The 25,088-nt window shown below is 39.8% G+C and overlaps 1 protein-coding gene across 5 annotated transcripts in view; it reads left to right on the top strand.

Annotated features, from left to right (window-relative positions):
- The window catches only part of TMEM108 (transmembrane protein 108), a 154,071-nt gene that overhangs the window by 59,096 nt on the left and 69,887 nt on the right, over nucleotides 1-25,088 (top strand). For all 5 annotated transcript variants that reach the window (XM_052694179.1, XM_052694180.1, XM_052694178.1 and 2 more), the window contains one exon: nucleotides 15,384-15,465. In XM_052694179.1, the coding sequence (XP_052550139.1) occupies nucleotides 15,426-15,465 (40 nt within the window). In that variant the 5' untranslated portion in view covers nucleotides 15,384-15,425. The remainder of the gene's footprint in view (nucleotides 1-15,383; nucleotides 15,466-25,088) is intronic.

The following is a 25,088-nucleotide window of genomic DNA, read 5'->3' on the forward strand; positions in this document are numbered from 1 at the left end:
ACCAAGCAATGGGGCAACATGGTATCAAGTCTGCTGTCTCTGCAGTGTTCCAGACAGTGAGCTGAAGCAGTAAGAAACAAGCCCAAAGGAACCAACAACCCTCATGTTTAGGTGATTATTCTTAATATAATCATAGAATCACAGAATCGTAAGGTTGGAAAAGACCACTAAAATCTAGTCCAAGCACCAGCCCACCTCCACCATGCCCACTGACCTTCAGTGCCATATCCACACAGTTCTTGAACACTGCCAGGGACGGTGACTGTGCCACCGGGATACCTGGGCAGCCTGTTCCAATGCCTCACCAAAATAGATGAGTAGGTGGTACTGTAGTAAGAAATAACTGAACTCTGTGAACTTGCAGTTCTTGGCTAATGCTTTCTCAGTGTCTAATTACAAGATGAAGGCTTTCAGAATGCAGCTTCTTTATGCAAAGTTACTGAGGCAATCTGAAGATAAAGGTATGGCCTGTTTTTTTTCCCCCCTGGAATTCATAGTGAGGAGGATTACTCAGTATTGTGATTGATCCACGGATAATGCAGAAGTGGAATTTTAAGTGGATTGTATATAGAACTGGGTTGTTCAGTTAAGTTATTGGAGAGCAGCAACACAATTTTTTCTTTATATGTGAATTATAAAGCATTTACAATGTCCTCTAATGTCAACTACAGACTTGTACCACCAACTGATCACCAGATTCGGTGTTTTCCTACTTTTTGTGAGCGCACCTGGCTTACAGATCCAGTAGGTTGTGACCATGATGACAAATCCCACTGTTCTTCAGCACGAGGTGTTCTGTTTTCTCAAGAAAACTTAAATAGAGTATGTCAGTCTCCTTCCCAGCCCTACAAAACTATACTGGAATTGCTCTTTGTTTGCATCATTGCGTGCCTGCTTTAGCATTTTGGTGAAAAACGAGGGAAGGAGTTTTTTTCTGCTGTGTCACAGTAAACTCTGTTGTTATCCTACCTGGTGGGAACAGATGTATCTGCTGCTGCTGCTTCTTCAGAAACGCCTTGCAGGGCTTTGAGGCTCGGGATGGCCTATCATACATCAAATAACAGATGTCTTCACAGATCAGCCTCTCTGAGTAAAAACACAAGCACACCAGACAAAAGCTGATGATTAGCTAGTTGACTGACAATAGGCAAACTCCAATGCAGATGTACAAGAAATAAGGAAGGGATCAGACACTTACATTTTTATTTTTCTGAGTTCATTATATGCATTCATTTTTACAATGAAGTCTTAATGTTAAAACTCTGATTATGCAGCTTTCTGCTTCAGAGCTTCTAACTTATGATTTTTTCAAATTAAAATAATGTATTAATGTTTTCTTCAATTACATGCTAATAAAAGACTTAATTCAGTTTGCATACAATTAATGCATTTGTTGCAGAAGTATCCCATAAGCTATTGAGTCTATTTTAGATCATCTCTTTAAATAATTTTTAGTTAAAGACTTGCATTCACATCTTTCAATATGAATGAAGTTGAAGAAGTCTGTGATGATACATTCTGTCAATCATAATACACCTCTATGTGTATGGTTAAAACAAAAACAGAAGTTTTGCTTGCATAAGTTGGAAGGAAGTATATGAAGTATCACACACATCTCTCTACAGGACATCCCCTATTAGATGGTTTGATTGCTTCTGTGAATAGATTCTAATTTCTGGTACGATTCGATGGATTGGAGTCTCCCCGAATGCAGAACAATGTAGAGAAGGACGCTGTTGACCTTGAGGCTGGTAAAGTTCATCTGATACTGAGCTCAGTAAAATTTTGTTGGTACCAGTCAAAGGGAAATTTTCCAACCCACAATACTTCCATTTCAATTTCTGTTATTTTTATTTTTGTTTTTTCTTCATTTTGGCAAAAGGAGTTCAGCTGTCCCTGAAGAAAGAAAGAATACAGGGAAAAAAAGGCAATCATGAAGTTACGGTGCCTTTCATTATTTTGTGGGCCCTCCATATCACAGATCAGGAAACTGAAATTTTTCATGGAGAATGAAGAGTGTAAGACAAGGACTGGAGGGGTTTATTGAGGAAAGTTAAAGGTTTTTGCATTTTAATGGAATTTTGCCAGATTGGTCTGCATTTTGGTCTGAAAAGTCCTTGTCCACATACAGTTTCTTTTTTAAGTTTTGCAGCTCAGCTCTCCTAGGATTTTGTCAGCAGACCAGAAAAATGCAGAAGTTGTGAACATGATCCAGGTGGCTGACTCAGGTACTGACATAAGGAAGGAAGAAAGGACAGGGCTGGGATATGGCCCCATGTAAGAGACACTGGGAGTGGGGCAAAGAGGTGAACAAGTGGCAATAAAATGGTGAGGCACAGAGAGGAGATGCTGAGGGGAGTGGCTGGGACTGGGAATGAGGGTTGTGGCACTGTGCCGGAAAAAGGGAGGTTGACAGGGCTCAGGTAGAAGAATCTGGATTTGCACCTCAAGTACTGTGTTCAGTGCTGGGCTCCTCACTGCTGGAAAGACATTGAGGTCCTGGAGCATGTCCAGAGAAGGGGACAGAGCTGTGAGAGCACAAATCTTATGGGGAGCAGCTGAGGGAGCTGGGATGGTTCAGTCTGGAGAAGAGGAGGCTCAGGGGAGACCTGATTGCTCCCTACAGCTGCCTGAAAGGAGGTGTGGTGAGGAGGGGGTCGGCCTCTGCTCCCAGGGTATCAGCAATAGGGTGAGAAGTAATGGCCTCAGGTTGCTCCAAGGGATGGATGTTCAGGTTGAATATCAGGAAAAATCTCTTCTGAGAAGGAGCAGTGAGGCAGTGGCACAGGCTGCCCAGGGAGGTGGTGCACTCACCGTCCCTGGAGGTGTTGAAGAACTGTGTGGATGTGGCACTGAGGGCTGTGGTCAGTGGGCATGGTGGGGTGGGTTGGTGGTTGGACTAGGTGATCTTAGAGATCTTCTCTAGCCTCTCACCATTAGACTTTATCTTCCCTAGTACTTAAAGTAGAAAACAGATTTCCATACCTGAGCATTCCCCATCTGAAGAAAGGCCCTATGATCTGTCCTGCATGAGCTTTCACCTGCCTCTCCCTTGTGCTTGTCCCACACAAAGGACATTGAGCTCTTGCTGATCTTCCTGCACTATTTGCTCACAGTTCTCTAGAGGACTCAGTGGATGTCTGTAAGCTTCTGTGGTACAGGTCTTTTGTTCTTATTTAGCTTTTTCATAACTGTGAAAGTTAACATTTAAAAGCCTATTAAGGCTGAAAAGCAAAGCTGTCTTAAATAAGGAAAGATTTCAGTCAACACTGCTCAGATGAATCAATATTTTATTTTATCTTAGTAGTTCATTATGTTACCCCTTCCTCCCATAACTGCACATCACTCACATCTCGCTCTGAAGCCGGAGTTATTAATTTCCTGGGGAGCACTTCTCCGACTCTCATTATTGCAGCATCTGAGTACTTTGCAAACATTAATGAATTTATCTTCACAATGTACCAATAAGGTGAAATGACATTACACACTGGGGAAAATACGACACAGCAATGTAATGTTAATAAGGGACATTTAATTTAGGAGTCCAACTTGAGATGTTTGTACTTCAATTTCCCAGGAATAGCATTAGTTGCACTTCCTTTGTTCTGGAGTCAATAAGAATTGCTCTGTGATTGCAGGTGTTCCCTGCCCTGCTCTTAGCAAACAAGGAAGGCACAATTAATGACTGCCAGTACACAGTTTGGTGGTTGTTCTTCCCTGGCATTGTGTGCTGAGGCACCCCAGGGTGGCTTTCAACATGAGAAGCATTTACTCTCCCAGCCATTACCTTGCTCTTTGGGTTGTCTGCTAATGGCAAGGCAACGATGCAGCCTGCATCAGGTTCCTACTTGGTCTGACTTTGACTCAGTGGACGTGCATGGCCAGTCTCTGTTCTTACACTGAATGAGGCTGGAATACTGTTGACAAAAAGCAAAGCGTGTGAGTTATTGTTTAGTTTTTAGTTTGTCACTGCATGGACAGACCAGAGCCAGTGCTGACTTTCGCTCTGTGGGGACAGATGGACTAAAAGGGCTCTTACTGCTTCTTATTGATTCCCATCTTTTCTAGCTGCCAGAGTAGAAGTGCTAGAGCAAGGGTTCCTGAAGCCAGAGAGAAGCTGCAGTTTTCTTTGAGAAGAATCCTTCATTGCACCCCTGGGCTGCCTCAGAGCTCAGCTGGGTGGGTCCATGCTCTAAAATGAGCCCGTGGATGGGCACCTCCAATCCTCCGTTTCTGCAGGGCTGAGCTTACAGACAGCAGACTTTTCTTGAATAGGAAAACAGGAACAGGAAGATAAAGAGACAGTTTTTATATGCATGAATGTATGTTAGGCTCCATTACCTTTCAGTATTAATGGTGAGTCTCACTCAATCTTGTACTCACAAAAATCCCACTTTAAGGATCCTGTGTCCACCAGATTCTCTTCTGTGCTTCTCTCTGCTTTACATAAGACTGTTCTTTCCCTTTCTGCTCGATTAGTTCATTTTCATATTCAAAGGCCACTTTAAACGCATCACACTATGTCAGTGTCTCTGGAATTACTCTGGGTTGAGGCTTGGCCACTCTGAACATGGCTTAGGTTATCTTATTTATGATACAAGAAAAGAATATTTGATACACCTGAAACTGTTCTTCCTGCATTTTAGCTGAGTTAAATCATTCATCCAGATCTTTATTAAATCCACCTCTCAAATGTGCAGTGACAGCAGTTCTTACTCTTTTCCTATCCATGCTGTTTCTTACCTCTATTAAAAAACAAAAACAACAACAACCCCAAAATGATAAACCAGCCTTTTTAGAGCAGTGCTCTTTGCTTGTACGATCTACAAATCCTGGGACAAGTGCTGGAGTGTCTTGAAGCAAAGCTTCCCACAGGGTCAGTAGGTTTTGCCTGAGGAAAAACATCACATTTCTGGGCAGTAAATGAGAGTTTTTACTAAGCTATTAAAATAAATTGTGCATCTGTACGTAATCTTACTTGACAGTATGACATGTTTTCAGATGCTGCTGTTTGAGATTTCCCATATTCTTTTATATGCGTTTCCTTGTGGCTTACCTGCATGTCTGTCTATGCCAGTGTTCAAACCCAGTGAAGGAAGGAAAATGAGCTGGTTAGCCAATAGCAGTCTTGCTAGCTGAGTAACACAAAAGGGAAAAAAATAAGACACGCAATGATCAGTGTGCTAAATCCTCTCTAAAGCTCCAGAACTGTCATATAGAGCTAAATCCCAGACTGTGCTGTTATCAGTGCCAGGTTAGCACTGGAAGTGCCCCTATCTCTCCTTCTCTTTCCTTCACTCCCCCATCCAAAGCCACTGAAGTTAATTCATCATGTTGACACAGAGCAGGGCATTATTATTCAGAGTTGCATAAAAAGTGAATTTACATTGAGCAAAACCAATAAGCCGCACAGCTCTGACATTTAATTTTCCTGTAAACTCTTCCTATTGAACCAAGCAGGACTACATGCATTTTCAAATAAAATGCAGGGTTTGCACCACAATAACCTTGCATAGATGAAAATGAATAGCTTGGAAGTTACCATGAGCCTATTTCCTGCCACCTCCCTCCCAGTTTAAAATTTTTATGGGCTGTATTTTTGCTTGATGCCATGTTCAATTTTCATCAATTTTATTTTCTCCTCCAGTGTCAAAATGGCATGCAAAATATTCTTCTTTTAGAGGGGCTGCTATTTATGACTGGGTCACTGATGAGTAGTCCCCTGTTCTTACTGTGGCTGCTTTTTCCTTTGACATCAAACCCTGTGGCTGAAGGTTGAGGATAAATAAGCGATGTCCCTTGAACTAGACACAGTCATAATAAACTCTCAGATGTAATGTCAAGTCTGAGCTAGTGTTCTCTTCTACTTTCTGCTGTATGCTGATCAGTTCCCCAAAGCAGAGCAGTCATATTTCAGAGCTCACTTTATCTGCTTTCTCTTCTTACCATATTGAATGTCTGATTATAGGAGAGGTAGTAAATGGCTCTGTTAAAAGAAGGTTTAACCAGGGAGACGTAGGTCAAGACATAAGCTTACTTTCCATGGCAGATGATTGTGCATCTGCATTTATGTATCCATCCATCCAAATTTTCCAAAGACTTCTCTATTCTTAGAGCATAAGTTATTATAATTTCATACAAGAAGCTACTTCAGGCAGGCTTTGAAGTGATAGACATTATTCCAAGATGAATGTGTGCTCTAAAATGGCTGTTCAAAAGAAACCAGCAAACATTTCAGTTTTTTACCAGGTTGTGGGGACAAAAGGATCTGGCAAGACACACACAGACCCTCAAAAATGCACCTTTCATGTTTGTTTATTGTACCAATATTTTTACTAGAAATTCATTGCAGACTGTGCTGTTTTTGTTACAAATTTATGCTCTGTGTTGGTTAAAAAAATCAGCAGTATGGATTACTGTTAAATGTGTTAATGCACTTTTGAAACTGAACTGTTAAGAATTCAAAAGGTAGTTATGCTTTCCCACCGTGGGTTTGTGGGTTGGTTTTTCTTTTTCAAATATAATCAAATGTTTCTTTCAATCTTAAGTACTTGTATGTGTCTATCATACCCTGTCATTGTGAAATTAGATCCTTGTGCCATACTTACAAATAGTGATTAGTAATGGTACAAAACATTCCATGCAAAGCTGGCATGGAAGTATTCTTATTTTTAAATGCATATTTTGATGGGAAATTTAATTTTCACAGGAATAAAAAAAAAAGAGAGGAGGAGAGAAAATACCATATATGTGTTTATTCATTTTTTTTCCTTTTTCTTTCCTCTTTTGTCAGTGAATGAGCATACTGATATAAATAAGGGAAAAAGGAAAGAAGCAGAGAACATAGCCACCATTAACCATACACACAGAAAACCTAACAGAAACGTTGAATTCAAAATTGTAATTGCTTTTTTATTTATTTATGTATTGTGTGTTTATGTACATCTTAATTATGTGATCATGCTTGATCCGAGAGAATACACTGAATATGTGTTGGTGGAGCACCAGCACCTGGTTCAAAGCTCTTTATCCTTTCCGAACTTCAAATTTCAGAAAAGCCCTGTTTTTGTGAATTGCATTCACCAGCTGGTGGAGTCAGAAAGGGTACTGCATTGGTGTCCTTCAGTGTTGGTTATTTCCTCTATGCTTTGCAGATTTAGATGAGCCAAGAAGTCTGGTGACAATACAGAATATGTGGGTCTTGGGCTGGGCTCATCTAGACTTATTCTATGTCAGGTCAGCTGAAATTCCCCTAGAGATGGGCCAAAACTTAACTAGTCAGTCATGAACATCTCCCTGTTCTGTATCCTGTAGCCCTCTCAGTCTTTACAGCGTTTGATGAATGTTTGTAAAAGAGAGGGGACCCTGAATAAAAGTTTTCACAGCCAAAGCATAGCATGAGATCTTTATAAAAGCAGTTATAGGCACTTCCTGCCTCGCCTCAGTGTTACTGTAAAGCAGGGAATGGTGGTGCTGAGAATTGAGCTTCCTTTGTGACATATTTGTTTAGCTGGATAATAGTATTCCTTGCCAGAGGAATGGATGATCTTGCATTTAGAATGTCAGACTGAGCTCTTTCCATCTGATTTTCTTTGAAGTCATCTACAGTTGATGTAACAGCAGTGCTTTCGGTGCTACAGTACTGGTAGCTTTGAGAATAAAATGCCTGCTTGCATCTTTAATGCTCAAGCACCTTTCTGAACGTGGCCTAGACATCAGATGTGCAGATCTTTGTTTGCAGTTGATGATTTCCCTTCCTGAAAATCTGACCCAATCAACAAATCTCTGTAATACAGCACCTTGTTGTAAAATAATATCTTCTCTTTTGCACCCTTTTTCCTTTTCCTACTTGAAGTATTTACATTTAATCAAGCAGAATAATGTGAAAGGCCTAATTTCAGCAGCTTCACAAAGGTATACCCTTTTTCTCCAGTGTTAATTATGGAGCACACAGAGCTATTTGTTTGCTTGTTCCTTACCTTAAGTCTTTTCTGTTGTGTATCCTACACAGTAGGAACAAGGGAACAGTTTAACACCGCTGCAGAAAAGTTAACCCCATAAACCTTGAGATTCCTGCAGCTGGAGGGAGCTCTTAGTGTGACTCCTTTGTGTTGAAGAAACGTTTAGGTGTGGTACTAAGGGACTTGGTTTAATGGGGTTATAGTGGTGGTAGGTGGATGGCTGCATGATCTTGGAGGTCTTTTCCAGCCGTGGTGATTCTATGATTCTGTGATTCTAGATGTTGAAATCATAATTTTCAGTTCCCAAAGCTGAAATCAAGGGTAGACCTTCAGATCTCTGAAATCCAATGAATAGAAACAGCCACATGTAAAGGATGAGTTAGTATCACTCAGCACAGGCATTTAAACCAGGCCACAGGAGCTGGGCTTCAGGGAAGCCAGGGAGATGGGATGAATAAGTAAGATGTCAACACCCACATTAAGGACACTGCAAGGCAGGCGAGATGCTGTGGAAGATCCTCCTGGGAAAGTATACCAGCACAGGATTGATCTGGAAATGTATCTGGGTTCTGCTTTTTACTTGTTTCTATTGAGAAGGAAGAAAAGGAGCTGTTTTTTCTTCCTTTTCCTAGAAGTTACGAGATATCTTACAAAGTTGCAGGAGGTTGCTTAGGAGAATCTACACTGGGGCAGCATTGTGTGCAGAGAAATACTTCTAGCAGGAGAGCTTGCAATGGTTATAAAATTTTCATATCAAAGGGCAGATAGTTTACACTGCTGAATGCTTCTTAGACATAGTGCTGCATGAGATTGTTTTATGTTGAAATAATATTAAAATATTTTTTGTTGTTTTGGGTCTCATATGATCCATAAAGAAAAAATGAAAGCTTACACCACTTAGACTTAAATCCATCATATTTCATTAGGAAAAAAAATATATATATCTTTGTAAGAGGACAGTGAAAGGTTCTTTTCACTAAGGGCTATTTTGGTATAAGTCTCTTGACCCAGCTGTTTCACTTTTTTTTTTTTTTTTTTTTTAATGTTACAACATGAAAGCATAAAAGATGCTCCTCCTCCAAACTCAGAGAAGATGGAATCTTTTCTTTCAAACAGTTGGCAAAAATAGCATGTTTCAAGCTGTTCCGTAAAATTTCAACATCAAAGACTAGTTTCAAATGGCTGTTAATAGCTGGAAAGAAAAAACTATAAAGGAAATATTTTTGTAGCTGGACCTCGACTTATCATTGTTAGCTTTCCAGTGGAAGTAAATGCACAGAGCACATAATTGTATATGCAAGTTTTCCTGAAAGAGACTTGAGTGGCTCAGTTGTGTGTCCCATTATCAGATAATAGAGATTTTCATGTAACTCAAGTGGCAGAAGTCACTTCCTGCATTTGGAAAATTGCACTGTGATACCATGACTGGAAAAATAAAACGCCTTTGTAAGCAGAAGTACAGTGGGCACCCAGAAAGCCGGCTGTGGAATATTGGTTGTAAAATCAGAGTATCTAACGGCATGCTGTAATTCCTTAAAGTGACCTCAGTGTCACCATCTAATGTTAGGCTGTTGCAGAAAATTGGCAATGTCCTCTGGGACTTGATAACAGTAACCAGATGTTTAATCCAGTTAGAGCTAATTGACAACAGTGGGAAAGTAGGTTTTCGTATGGTGTGAGTGCAATAAAATAAGATCTAACTCATAAGTAGTGTATGGCTTAACACTGTAGGAGAAAATGTAGCAAAGGAACTTCTACTTTATAAATGCTACTGGATCCAATTTCAACCATATGAAATCTTTAGAATTCATGCGAGGGTCTTCTCTTCACTCCTAATGTGTACTAATGATCAAATTCTAATCATCCTTGTAGCTGCTAAGTCAGATTGATCCTTATAAATATGCTAGCTTCTCAGAGCTCCACAGAGATGAGTGTCGGAGGGGAGAGGCTCATTCTTAACCTTCTCATTCTCCAAGTAGGCAGACAGACAGACACATGTCTGTGCACCCATGGGAACAAGAAGCAACCAGAACAATTGCTGGTCAGGCTTCTCTCCCACTGAAGCTACTTTCAAAATTATTTGCTAACAGTAGCTAATGAAGAGCAAAATTAAGAAATTAAGTCCCTCTTACTCAACTGATGGAGTGTAAAGGACATTCAAGAGCTAGAGTGCTTTGTAGTTCTTTTGATGTCCTTCAGAAGAACTCATGTCAGTTATAATCAGCCTGTAGAGAAGCCCTGTCTGTCACAGCTTTTCCAAAAAGGTCATGGGGCTTGACATTACTGGAGGGCATGCACACTTCAAAGCCAGGAAGTCTCACATCAAATGACTTTTCATTTACACTCTGTTATTTTTCATCTTTTTTTTTTTTTTTTTTGTCTGACCCCTTCAGCACTCACCCTTGGCTATTCCAGGGTCTGCTCATAATGTGACCAAGATGCCAAGGCACTAGACAGTCAGAGGCAAAAGCAATGTTACCTGCTCTCTTCAGAATAAGTTCTTCCCTTGGTCATTGTGACACAAAGTGTTTTGTGCCTCTATTTTTGTTACAAGGAATACAAAGCCTTTTCTGCCTTTCCTTTCATTGACATGTGTCAGCTTTGACACGTGGATAAAGGAAGTTGATAAAGATTAGTGAACTATCTGCTGATGTCCTCCTCTCACCACACCAATGACAGTAGCTTGTAAGAGATCATCTGGCCCAGGACTTCTCTGTGTTCCCCTGTTCATGGAGGGAGCTGGGAGGAGGCATGGGAGGATGCAGCCATTTGAACTACTGTTAGACAGCAGAGGGAGGACTGGGATTTCAAAAGTTATTGGTGAAGTAGGGAAACAGGGGATGAGGGAACAGTTGCTGTCAGATTTTCTTCTGTTTAAACACTGCTTTCTCTGTGTATTTTTCATGATAGCGATTATTTCAGCTTCTACATGACTAATCCTTATGCATGTACGACAGGTCTACGCAATGTTACCAAGGCTGATTCTGTGCAGCTGAGGTATCCTGAGGGTAGATATGACTCTTTGGAGTCTTAGGAAAGCAAAGGGTATGCACCTTTGAGGATAACTGTGGAAGAAGATGTGATTTGTTCTTTGCAACGAGGAATCCATTCCATAGAGTGCTAAAAATCTAAGTACAGAGGGAACATAAATATCAAAGTAACCACACTCAGAATGTTATGAAGAAAGATGGTAACTATGGTTTGCGTGTTCCAAGCTGGGAGAAATAAATCACACTGGACAATATGGCACATGCTGAACAAGAACATAGAATTCTCGCTCGAAGGAATCTTAGTGCTACAAGTTAATCATACTTTTATTAGCATGCCCTGAAGGTTTTGGGGATATAAATTTTGCAAAATAACAGCTGGATTGTAGAAATAGGCCACTGAATTAAGAAACAAATCACACAAACGTGAAAACACAAAGCTCTGTATCAGCTTTGTGTAGCCAAGAAAAGTACACCTGCTTCCTGCTAAGAGGCATGCTTGAATACTCAAGAGTGGCTAACGAGGGGGAAGCAGTGGGTGAAGATGTTGACGTTAGAATTAAAGCTGTGTCAATCTGACCCTGAGACAGTATTGAGTGAGAACTTGTGCGTTTTCCCATTTGTTTTGAAAGTCTACCTCATAGTCAGGATCATTGGCTTTGCCAGGCTGTTGTGAATTCCATGTGTGATGCAACAAGAACACTTCAACCAAGAAGAGAGGTGCAGAAATTAGTTTTTCCTTTTTGCTGGGAGACATCTGGTCGCCATTAAAGTACCCTTTGCAAGAGGCAGTTAACTCCCGGGGAAATCACACCTCTGTGAGTTTTAAGTAAAGAGCCTATCTTGTAAAACCCCATAGGACAATACTAAAAGTGTCAAGGCTGAGTTTCGTTGATGGAGGATTCATCAGCAACAATTGGAAATGGAGGTACTCAGAGTGCGTCTTGTTTTCCTCTTTTATTTTCTGCAGAACCAGGAATAGTTCAGCTGAAAATTGTCAGTGATGCAGCTTTTTCTTCTTTCCAGAACAATCCATAAAGTAGAAAAGATAGTCAGAAAAAGAGAAACAAGTTTGTGTGCTTCATGGGATGTAACTGGTGTGTCTTTCACCTTTCTCCTCTTTGCATTACAATTTTTTCAGTATTTCCTAGTCTTCAAAGGAGAGCCAGTGAGTCTTAACAGTAATTGAAAATATACCCATGTACTTAGAGACCTAACTAAGAATCTAGGAAAAGAAGTTTATCTTCAAAGTTGAGTACTAATTTTTTTTCTAAATATTAATCAAAGATCCAACCTATTTGTAATAGATAATTCCTTCAAATACTGCAAAAGGCTCATCAAATATTGAAGCACAATATGTTTTAAAGTTATTATTTTGGTGAAGAGTACTCCTGAGAAAACTAAGGGAGAGTTAAAGAATAAAATGAAGCTAAAATGGGTACAAAACTCATGTTGTCAGAATACATGTTGGATTATTAAAGCTTAATGCATGCTTTGAAATGTATTTTTTACATTACAACGTTACAGTTGGCTTATATAAAACACGTGGCAATACTCTGATTTTACATTAGTCAGCTCAAGGTAAGGAACTATGTGCCCACATTTTCCGTTCACATATGCAAAATTCAGCTAATCTCTCTTAGTGCATAAACTGCATTCAGTTGTTTTAGAGAGTGTGGATTGGTGAGCCAGAGCCCCTTCAGCTACCACTCAGTATGTAACTTCTCTTGTCCATGATAGATCACAGAATCACAGAATGGTTTGTGTTGGGAGATTTTCCATTATTTAACTACGACTGGAATTTGCGGAAATTGATATTAGCGTTGCAACTGTGGTAAATTCAGAAGCTATGTATGATATGTATATGTTTGCTTTCTAGTAATAGTTCTGCTCTTAATTGCTATCTCAGGTGGAAAAATGGCAGGTAAAATTCAGTGCTGCTAATTGCAAAGTTGCAAACACAGGTAGACCTGAGGAGGGGCTCCAGATTAGCTGGAACCACTCCCAGATTTGTATCAGACAGCTCTTTAAAACTAGTGCAGTGTAAAGCTCAGCAGCAGTTGTAAATGAAATAGAATCATAGATGGAGTTGGGAATGGAGAAGAAAGAGGCAACATTACTGTGCAGTGTGAAAATCTATTGCATACCCACGTATTGGTGACTACATGCAGTTTTGTTATCTTCTCTTCAGATCAGAATTAGAAGAGGGACGAACACCTCAAGGTACAATGTTTATCAAGTATAGAGTGCGTCTTTTGGACAGGGGAAATGAAACAGACTTCAGTTCCTCACTTTGAAGCAGAGGTGCCAAGTCTCCTGGTCTTACGTCAGCTGGTGATTCAGGCTTGTAATGTGAGGTTCATCGGCCTGACCCTTGAGAAGTGTTACTGTGTGCAAGCAGATTCTGTCTTTGCAAAACCATCACTGATGTGATTTGGCTTCCAAGTATACACAAATAAGCCTTATTAAATCTCTCTTAACTTTTAGTATCTGTCAGACAAATTCTTGTTCTGCATGCATCTCCTTTACACGAGAAATGAGGTATTCATGCTCTGTGTTCATTTACATTTAAGCCATAAGTGATGCCCAATAACCTTGAAGCATTTGGCTTAGACAAGATTTACTGAGTTCTCTAAGTAGAATTTTGTGGCCATATAGTCAAGAAGATACTAACAGAAGACACTAGAAGTACATTGTGAAAGTTATTGAGTGCTAGTCTTTGTTTCTTTCCCCATATGCACACTACTTTCTACATCTTAGAATGGGTAATTTACCCTGAGAGTCCTATCTAAATAAATAAATATTCAGCAGCATACCATTTATTTTAACCACAATACCAGAATTTATAAGCAAAATGCTTTTATACACTATGGGTAGCATTAACATGGAGATGGAAGGGAAATGTGAATAAATTGTAATTCACAGCCCAAAACATCACATCACAGTTGCCTAGCTCAAAAAGTTTGTTTAGCATACCTTCCCCATTAAGATATTAATAAAAATATATGCAAAGAATCCACTGACAGTGTAGATTCCATATCCCCAAGCGCTCTGATTTTAGGTGTAGGTCAGAAGAGGTTTTACAAGCACTGAACAGTGTGGAGTTACATAAATACAATTTTGTTAAGGAAGAAGAATTTGAAATTGCAACCCTAAATCCACAGACTTTTTGTATATTTCTTTCTGAAATGTGCTGTAGTAAACGGTGCTTGTTTACGCATAAAGACTGTTAGCTTTACTCTGTCTGCCTTTCTGTTAGATAAATCTGAAGGGGAATAGCAGGAGTCCCTCCGCAAGTTTTTATGATCAAACACCATTATGAGTCTAACTCTGTTTAAAAAAATAGTAAATCAATTCACAATTCACAAATAATTGCTTTTATTTAGGAGAAAACACCTTAAAACATTGAAATTTCTGTGAGTTCCTGCGATATTTTATGGTCTCTTTTTAAATGGAAATGTGAGCATGGCAGAATCTGAGAACATCGTGCTTGTGTACCTAAAAATTGCTGTGTCTAATAACATAACACCAAACATCTTTTTTACAGAACAGGCAGGAAAAGTGACAATCCTTATACAGCTTCCACCCAAATGTCAAATACAATTCTGTTTTCACAAACTTGTCAGCATTTGTTCAATTCCAACGTGTTATTTATTGGTTTGACTCCTTTATCTTTTCCTCAAGATTGCATTTGTAATAAGTTTTGAAAGATTTTCATGAGGACATGTTAAAATGACTCAGGAATGTTCCAGGTGGTTTGGAAGAAGAAATGATGTTGAAGTGGAAGCTAGAGGATAGCACGTTCTATTTAACATGCACAACAGGAGTTTTAAGAGGATGATCTCAGTGTCCTGTCTTTCGAAGTTGGTTATGAATCTTCAACAAATGCTCTTTTATAGAATGGAGAGCTTAAATGCTGTGTTGTCTTTGGGACCTGAGTGAGACGTTACTCACAACAGTGTTTTGGGACTATGCTGGCTTTTCACTTCTGATTTATGCATTTCTGATTTTCCTCTCAATGTGAATAATTAATGCCGGTGTGATTGGGGCTTATTTTTTATGATGTTTTTTTGAACTGAGATGAGAAATTCTTACGTGTATTTGAAAATATTGTCTGAGGACTTCTTGAGTGATTCTGAGATGGTTGGGTAACACTTTACCAAGTTGTAGGCACTGCACAGAACTGACTGTCGGTGTACAGATGTTTTTATACTCTTGAGATTTTTTCCCTTTTTTGTCTGTGGCAATACCCTTTGCTGCCAAGCTGTTAGAAAGCGTGGCTAAAAAGGCTGAAGCACAGTTAGGCAATTTCCCTTTGCTAATCAATACAATTTTCCTGTGAAGCTTCATCTGACTTTGTAATCAACAGGTGTAACATTAAAGCATGAGTCTTGTTACCAAATCACAGATCTTTTTCTCTTGTTTTCCTTGACAGAATCATGAATAAACTGGCAGACCAGCAGGACCACATGATACCATGAAGAGAAGCTTACAGGTCCTCTATTGCCAACTGTTTAGTAAGTAAAAAAAAATATATATATATATATGTATATTTATTTATTTATAAGAAACCAATCATTCAGATTTTTAAATAAGAAAGTATTATTTATGGCACACACAATTCAGAAAGGTACATTACCGTGTGCCTTGTACCTGGAGGAACCATCAGGAAGCTAAATTTTCTTGTTTACTGAGATATTTGGAGATGTATTAAAATAGAAATTGTAGTGGCAGGTGATTTTGCAGAGTGTATTGCAAAGGTAAGTGCGATCTGCTGTGCCTTGAGACTGTGAACACTCAGAAGAATGAGAAGTAGGAGCACAGGATGGTGATTGGAAGAATTATGTGGCAACCTTGTTGTAATCATAGCTTTTGTATACATAGTTCTCTATGGAAAAATGGGGTCCATCTGACCAACCATCCGGTGGTGATCTTTCAAAGAGATCTAAGAGTGAGTGAATGGAGCCCTGGGCTCACATAGTCATAAATGCTGTGTCAGTTCCTGAGATGACTTCTTGTTCTAATTTTTAGAAGAGTTCATGTAGCATGAAGGTCCATTGGAAATACTTTAAAAGAGATGACATTTATATTGTGCAGATAAAGGCTGTCTCTCCTATCCAGAGGCACAAAGCAAGATTTTAAGTGTTAGGCAGTAACTGTTAGGACATTTCTGTAGGTGGACAACTTTCAGTGTCAACATCATAAGCAATAGCATTTTGTACAAAATTTTAGAGGATAGATAAAGTGAGAAAAGACAAAATATAAGTGTAATCATTTCATCAGTATGCTTTGTGAAGGAAATTGCTACTTTACAGGAAGAATTGTAAACAGTTTTTTCTATGCTGTCCTTTCAGTTCAGCAGAACTTGTGACTTCAGTGTATGTCTCTTATTAACATTCTTTACAGATTTCTCTTATTCTGTTCCAAGCAAAACAGAAACCAGAAAAACATGTTTTGTATATAGGATGAACAATGAAAGAAATAGTGCTTTTAAGGCTATGTATGACAATTAATCAAACAGGTAGACTTTTTTTTGTAGACTTTTACAGGATTGCAGTTAATGTCATACATTTGTTTTACTCACTGCTGTTAGGGTATGAAGTGAGAGAATTGTTTTGCTAGTTTGGCTTCTTTTGCAGTTCTAATCCTGTGATGCAGGAAATAATCAGTTGCTTTCATGACATTGAAAGGGAGACTCCAGAGGTGCACCCGAGATCATTCTGCTCTAATAAACATACTCCATATTAAACCTATTGTAGTATTGGGTCTTTCTGAGTTTGCTTGCCTTTGGGATTTTTTAATATCATGCTTCCCTGTTTGATGGCATTGCCCATTGCTACCCCTGCTGCTTTAAACTGTATTTTCAGGGTAATAAATTGAAGATATTGTCATAAAACTGAGGAATGCTTAGAATGAAGAAGGGAAGACTGAGCAAACTAAATATAAATGATTTTGATCACGATATAGTGAACTCTGTGACTTAATTTGAAAGGAAGGATTATTTCCATTAAATGGATAGATAGATAGATAGATAGATAGATAGATAGATAAACAAGTTGCACTTTTTCTCTGAGTGCAGCAAATATGTGTGCTAAGTGTAGCTGTCATAAACAGATGTAACAGTTATAGCTTTGTAGCCTATATTTTAGGCATTTGAAATGAGTTTCCTCTCTGTCTGATTCATTTATTTGTTAGTAGGTTGATTTGTAAGAAGCCTGTGGCAAGTTCCACCAAGATGATTAATTCTTATTAAATTGTTTTTTTTTTCTTAGTTGCCCTGTAGGTGTGTGATTTAAGCTAACTTTTTCCCCAGTTACACCACAATACTTAAAAACAATCTCAAGGGTGTGCATTTTGCAGCAAAAGAAATATTTCCTGTAACGTGTATTTATGCTAAATGAAGCACCTGCAGCATGGTCTTTCATGACATTTCATGACTATTTTATCTGCACAAAAGAGGGAAAGATTGCTATTACTGCATAGCTATGCAGAAGGGGGAAAAAGAACCACCTCTGAAAAAGGGTCAAAAGATCGTGTTTTACCTTGACCTAATACACTGATGTCCTGTGCCTTCCTTCTTCATCTCCAACTACAAGTGGATCTGTGATGCTGACTCTGATACTGTGTTTTCATTTTGTCTGGAATGGTGTGAGCAACTAATTGAGACGTAGGCTTATAGAGAGACATGCATGATGCATGTATTCTTACACATCATAAACTGGGATGGCTTGAATAAAGTGTTGGTGGGTTTTGTACAAACAGTGATCAGCTGCAGAGGCAAAACTGAGCTGTGTGGGAAGAAGTAGTTTCATCCCCAAAATAGTGCAATGCTATGAGACTTGCCACATGTGTGTTGAGTCCCAGCTGTGCCATTGGGCCAGTAGTGGCTATGCCACTGTGTATGTGGCTATGCCTTCTATGTATTCATTTCCACCTCTGTTCATTTGTACTGTATTCAGCTGTGTGTCTATACACTGAGACAGTGGGACTCTCATATGCATGAGGACTGTTAAGCTTTGGAGCTCAGAGAGATGATTTACTTGATTTATAGACCAGTAGGAGATGTTAGCTGTATTTTTTAAAAATCAGGCCCATATGTAAATAAGATTTGAAGTCACTAAATGTAGCATCCATCCTTTTAGTGAATTCTGGATGACTTATGTAATCAGTCTACTGCCATCCATATTCCCCTGCTGCGCTTTCCAAAAAGAGCATTTTCTATCCATTTAATGCTGATCAAGAATAGTATGTGAAAATGGCACTAGCAGCAGCTGCTCTTCTGAATATAGTTATGGCTGGCTTGAATCTGATCCCAGTTGTCAAGAGATAGACTTTGTGAAAATGGCAGTGCTGCATTTGGCCCAGGACATGGGCTCTGGGCAATGCTGCATTACACCTCGTCATTCATTATTTATGAATCAGTAATTAAACATGTGATAGAAATGGAAGGAAGTGTTGCTTTCGGACTGTATCTTCAAAGATACTCTTTAGTCTGAGATCTCTGAGATATTTAAAAATAAATAAATAAATGAAAAGATTAAACCAAAAATTTTGGAAGAGGTTTCTTAGTGAGAGCTCTTTGAAGTCAGTAGCTAGATTGAGTTGATGAGGACCAATTAAAGCAAAACATGTGTCCACAATTTGCTGCCATTTGTTCTAGGCACATCTTTATGGATGAAGTTGGTTGCCTCTATAATGATGAAGATGCAAATGCCTTTCCCATGAGGCTGAGCGATCTCCATTTTTTATAAAGACCTAATGTGATGATTTAAGCCCTACAGCATGAGCCACAATATGTCTGCAATTTCTGTAATAAAAAATGCACATTATAATTTGCCACGCATGCAGTGTTCACGGAGATGATCCAAGTTGCATGTAAACTAGGGAAAATGTGGAAGAAGGTAACTGGTGAAGCCCCTGGCACACACACTGTGTGTGAGACTTTCTTCTTCAGACATTTGTTTTCCCAAGAAATGGAAGGACTTTTATTTTCTATTTACTTACAGCACTAATGTCTGTATGAGGACCTGTCACCATAGCATCTGGAAATAGATGCCAGCCTGAGTGTTTCTTCATGCCATTATCACTTCGAGCCTTCCCAAGCATCACTCTTTCATCACCGAGGCCTGGCACAGTGCCCAGCAATATCAATAGAGCGAGCCGCCTGTGTGCAGACTCACAACTCTCGGTAGCAAGCTGAGCAAAAATGGCAGTGAGTGGCTGTGCCTTGTAACACAGGCTGTCACAAACCCTGCATCACTTTGCTGTACATGCAGCTTGCCTTCCTCCCTCGTACCCGGCAGCCTGGCTGCCGTTCTGTTAAATCTCTTGCAGGGGAGTTCACCCCACAGGAAGGGTTTGCACAAAGGCTGACTCCAGTCCAGGGGTACTGATATTTGAGAAGCTATATGAGTGTGTTAAATTCATGTGGAAACCAACACCCAATTCACCGTGCCTTCTGAGAGGTGCTGGGCACTATTGTCCCCCAGTGACAATTGCCTCTTACAGGAACCAAGATCATCACTCCTGTTCTGTTGATGAGCAGTGTCTGTGAATAACTGTGTGGCTTTAATAAGATGGCACACACTGATGCTTGTAAGCAAGTGGGGAGGCATGGTAACAGCACAAAAAAAGACTGTGGCCAGAAGCCAGGGAATAACCTTTTCTATGCCTATAGTAGGGAAGACATGAAGAAATGGATTTATAAAGCGGCAGGGAACTTAGCATTAGACATCAGGCCAAAGTGCTGCAGCAGGTAGGACACTGAGGGGCTGGAGCAGGATGATCAGGAGGGTGTTAGAGGCTCTGCTGACAAAGCACTGGTGGAAAAACACGTCTCTCAGGGGAGACAGGGGTTATCTAGATGATTTGAAAAGCTCCCATCATCCTTTGACCCTGTGACCACATGATATTCTAGGTTGTGTCCTCAGTGCAAATGAGCCTGCTTGCTTCGGCAGAGCTCTCTCAGTTTGCACAAGCCATGTATAATTAATCTGTGTGATAGGAACATATGGCTGACGTATGCTTAAAGATACTGGGGATCACCTGATGCAGACTGGGAGAGAATCTCTTTCTATCATTCATGGGGATTTGCAGAGAAAAAAGAAAATAGAATTTTGTAGTGCACTGCTAGACTGGTAGGTGATAGCTTAAGCAAAGAGAACAGTGGGGGAGTGGTTATCTAGCAAGAGAGTCCATCTGTTTTGCTTAGAAATTAGAAAGGTAAACAGCCTCTGGGTATGCAGTGTTTTGTGTACAAAGCTTTTTGGGATGCTCACTGGTGTGCAGGATTTCTATCTGTGAGTCACATGGCTTGGTAACAGGCTGCCCATCGGTAGCACACAGCAAGCAGTACATCCACAGTTCTTTGCCTGCTGTTCAATTAAAGGTTGTTGCTTCTGTTCCTTAACAAAACTTTGCCTTCTTGAAAGAAGCTGCTGCTTTCCATTTCCTTTCTGAAATCCTTTCCTGGGAAACAGACCTTTTCAAGAGAACTTTAAATGCAAACCAACACACCTTATAAAAGAAAGTAAATTGCATACATGTCTTTTTATCAGGTGTAGCCATCTGCGCCCTTAATGTGCCTCTTGGTGGGATTTCAGCTGCACACATGAGAGACAGCATGTCCCTGCTCATCAGCTGCATAAGCACAGCTCTCTGAATCAGATGACTCTTGTGATTCTAAACCTGAGGTTGTTCCCGAGAACAATCTGCAATGTTTATTTTAAATATGCTGGTTCCATGAACTGTTTTGTCTTTTTTGTCCTTAAATGCGTAACATTTGGGTCACATTTCACAGAGCACGCAATCTCATTAAAGAGTCTGAGGCACATGTATGAGGGCGGAGGGATGTTCTGCCTTGTTCTGCTGAGAGCAGGCACAGATTTAGGAAAACGGGCTCTCCACATTGTGTGAACTTCTCCGCTGCTCTTGCAAATTTGCTGAGACATAGAAAGATCATAGAATCATTAAGGTTGGAAAGGACCAGTAAGATCACCAAGTCCAACCATCAGTTGATCATAACCATATGGAGCAGGCCTGAGGCTATAGAATTTCAGGTCATGGCTCCAGTGCTTCGCACTGAATTTGGGATAAAAAGCCAACAGACAGTTACTATGTTTGCTCACTCTATTGGCAGACAAGGAATTCATGCTTTTGCACATATCGTTTGATAGTCTGATTATGTTCTTGGCATTAAGTACCTTCATTTATATGCTTATACTGGCACTGCTTGTGTTAGAACCCTGTAGATTTTTGAAAGTTAATGAGAACACACGTAACTTCCCGGTGTTTGTATGCGTCAAGCGTGCTTGTTGGTTTATAGTAACAGTGTCCATGACCATTATGTTCAAAGACCACAAGATATTAAATGCATATGCATAATGTGGTTGTTTATCCAAACTGTGAAAGGCTGCAAGGATTTGGTTTTAAAATTCCTTTCACTGTTGTTGAAGAAATTATTTGATAGATCAAAATCCGTAATATCCTTTACATCCTTTGTTGTGAATTATTTGTGTTTTGGACCTGGAGCTATCTGCGTTACAACACAATGTATCTGTCTAAGCTTCTATTTTAGATTCATTATTGTTTGCCTGAAGCCTAGAGAGAAGCTTTAAAAGGAGAGTGAATAGGCAGGAGTACAAATTTGACTTTTCCCTTTTTTCCCTTTCAAAATTCTGTTCATCTGTCTCTCAGAGAAATGAAATTTCAGGAACAAAGACTTAGCAGCTTATGAAACTTTGTGTGTGTCCCTGAGACTCAGCATCAAGTCAGTGGGGAAAGAAATGTTACTGATACGCAGACAGCTGCCTGGTGACCATGAAATAGTGGTCCTACTGAGTTCAGTGGCAAAACTGCCTTTTGACTTCAGCAGGGTTGGGATTTTATTCCTAGATTCCGTGTCACCAACTTAGCTTAATGTTGCATTATAAACCAGAAACATCCCGTCAGACACCTCCTTCCACAAAGCCTTATTTTCTTGCTGTCTGTCCAGGAGACATTGGTATGTTTTTGACAACATTGCAGTCGAGCTGTAATGCGGCAAATGCAGTTGAATATGTAAATAGTGCTCGTAGCACCGGGCAGGCTACTCCTACAGCAGCACAAGCCATACGCTTGTATCTCTGTTGGGCTGTGTTCCAATAATTTGACATACAAAAATTTGTATGGTAGCACACACATTGCTGTCTAATGTCCATGAATAATCCAGTGCTTGTGACAGCGTTTCTGCAAGAAGGATGGAAAAATGACTAACTGTTGAGTACTTAATAAACATCTCTATCTGATATTCCACAACGTGTGAACTGCCATGCACATGGACATGTGCTACTGACATCAGTAATACTGTGATATTTATACCCTTGTGTTTAAAAATGCTGTGTTAGAAATGGCTTTGCCTTTTGCAAAGCCTTTAGATGTTTCCGCTTCTGTCCACCCCTTGGCACTTTTTGAACAAGGAAGTTGTAACTCTAGAGATTATGTTAGTTTTGATCACTTATGGACTCCCATGGTAGCTTATTGCAAGCTGTGTAAATAATTTAGAAGAAATACGTATAAAACCAACATCCAAAGAGCATAGCATCTTGTAGTGGGCGTTATCCTTGACCCATTTCTAAGTACCATATATACAAATGTCCTATTCAATTCTATGGTAGATCTCCAAAGAACTTGAGTCCACATCTTGGTCTAGAGGGAGGTGTCCCTGCCTACAACAGGGAGAGTGGAACTAGATGATCTCAAACTTCCATTCCTACCCAAACCATTCTATGGTTCTGTAATTCTAGTTCAAAATTTAAGCACATTCAACTCACTGAAAGACTTCAGAATTCCCCCTGCAAAAAAAAAAACGCTTGCAGGAATATCATTTCAGTTAGTCTTAAAGCCACTTGATCCTCAAAGCAGCCAATATGGCTGGTCTGTGTTTTCTTGAGAAACATCTACAAAACTTCTTTGACAAATCAAGGTCTATACGTAACGGGTATTAATGTATTTTTTTGTGTACATTATTACTGTAAACTACATATATCCTCCAAAGTCTGAAGTTTCAGGGGCAGGATTTGCTTCTAAGATCAGGGAAAAGCACAGAGCACTGTTTCACATGTCCCTGGAGCCCCATATTATTCTTGGAAAAAATCAAATATTTTTATATGTCTCACAAAAGGTATTTGAAAAGTAAACTTGGAAAGAAAAATACTGTTCTGTAGTGGAAATGCTAAGTCATGGCTTGAACCAGTGATTGAGCACCTGGTAGGAAGGCAGAGTCAACCCAGGGGAGCTCAGGTGCAAGAACCTGAGTGATGGGAAGAGGTGGAGCCACGATCCATCCCTTCTCAGACCTCATTTAAGGGTTGGCAGTAGAGGTGAGGGTAGCTTGCCTGAATGTTCCTGTGTACTTGAGGATCTTACAGGTCTTCTAAAAGTAAATAGCTTATTTCTCTTATTTTTATATCTATTATTATCTTGTCTAAGCTGAATTCTTACTTACTGTAGTCTAAGACTTTGCTGCTTTGAGTCTTGTTATGCTTTTTGTTGCATTATAGCTTCTTAAAGTAACTTAAAACTGCTTCTCTATCAGGTTCCCAGAAAGTTCTGGGATTTGAGATAAAGCGTATAGCACCTCACTTCCCTTTACCTACAGAAGGCAAGAGAACTGCATCCTGAAGGCCATGTTTCCTGGGGGTGGAGGTACCTGGTGTACGTGTTGTTTGTCATGCCAATGGATGTGTGCCTGGTACCAGCACTGAGGGGAGAACCTCCCAGCACTGCCCCAGTTTTTGAAGGAACTGCACTGTATGGTTCCTCTAGCTTTGCCACTGCTGAACGTTTCTTCTGTGCTGCGGTGATCAGAAGGGTTCTCCGAGCTTCTTTTTTAATCTGAAATGAGGTTCCTCTTGTATCTGCAGATAAGGGTAAGATTCTGGAGCCAGGTTTTCCAAATCAGCAAATGCTTAATAACTCAGCAGAGCAATCAGTGAGCTTTGCTGAGTACCTAAGCAGGTTAATTATATGTTAATCTGCTTGTTATCCTAATGGTAGTTTAGTGTGAAACTTCTGCAGATGCATTTAAAAATGCAGTAGATGTGTTACTGTGTTGTGGAGCACCAAGATATTTTGGAAAATCCCATCCCTTTTCTTCTAACGTAAGGGAGTAGATTTTGTTTTGAAGCTGTGTAATGCTGTTCAGAACTTGACATGCCTTATTACTTCAGAGTTGATAAATAATAATTGGGGTTTTGCAAAAGCCAAGATTTAGAAAGGAAAGAAAGAGACACTGAATCAAGTGCTCATTTACAGTTCATTGTTGTGGTAATGAATACTTCTTGCTTGGTATTTTTTTTTAAAGGCCACAGCATTGTCCAGACATTAATTAATTTAGATTCCAGTGAAAATATGAAATTAAGTCTCCAGTTTGAAATGTTACAGCTAATGATTTGATATGTGTCATGCTCTAAGAGAAGTATTCTGTCCTTTCTGTATGCTCCCGTGTGCATTTGGTACTCAAAGGCTGCTCTTAACTGCTCTGACCATGGCAAACTGCATGGCAGTGTGGACAGCCTTCACGAGACATTGCTCGCTAATTCTGCTGTAACACAAACTCCAGCTTTTCAGATAAGAAGGTAAGGTGTCCTTGTATCCTGTCAATAAAAGGGCCACCAAGGAAGCAACTGTGGGGCCCGGTGAGCAAACTGCATATTCTTGTTGCAGATAAGTTTATTCTATATACTAAAACATTCATGATTTATTGAGAGCAAATTCTGTATTTCCTGTGCATTTATTTTTACTCCATATTGATGGTACATGTGGATACATCTCAAGCAACTGCCATCATCCACTCTTGTCAGAGGCAAAAGCATGCTCTGCATAGAAAGCCAAAGTATTGCTTAGGTGGAAGTGTTCAGGCAGTGTAACAGACTGTGATCTTAGTCTACTGATAGAAAAGGAGCAAGCAATTCTCTCTCGTACCTGGGACTGTTGCTCTGAATAGCTTGATAGTGTCATCAGCAGTTATGAGGTATTGAAGCAGGACTTTAAAGGAGTTGAAAATTTGAGGTGGGCACTTCTACAAGGCCTCACATGGCCCACTGTTGCTTTCTGAGTGAACAGTGGTGTATTAGTGACAGTACCTATGTGTAAACTGCAG

This window comes from Tympanuchus pallidicinctus, unplaced genomic scaffold (genome assembly GCF_026119805.1).
Source record: "Tympanuchus pallidicinctus isolate F22 unplaced genomic scaffold, pur_lepc_1.0 scaffold3, whole genome shotgun sequence".
Lineage (NCBI taxonomy): Eukaryota > Metazoa > Chordata > Aves > Galliformes > Phasianidae > Tympanuchus > Tympanuchus pallidicinctus.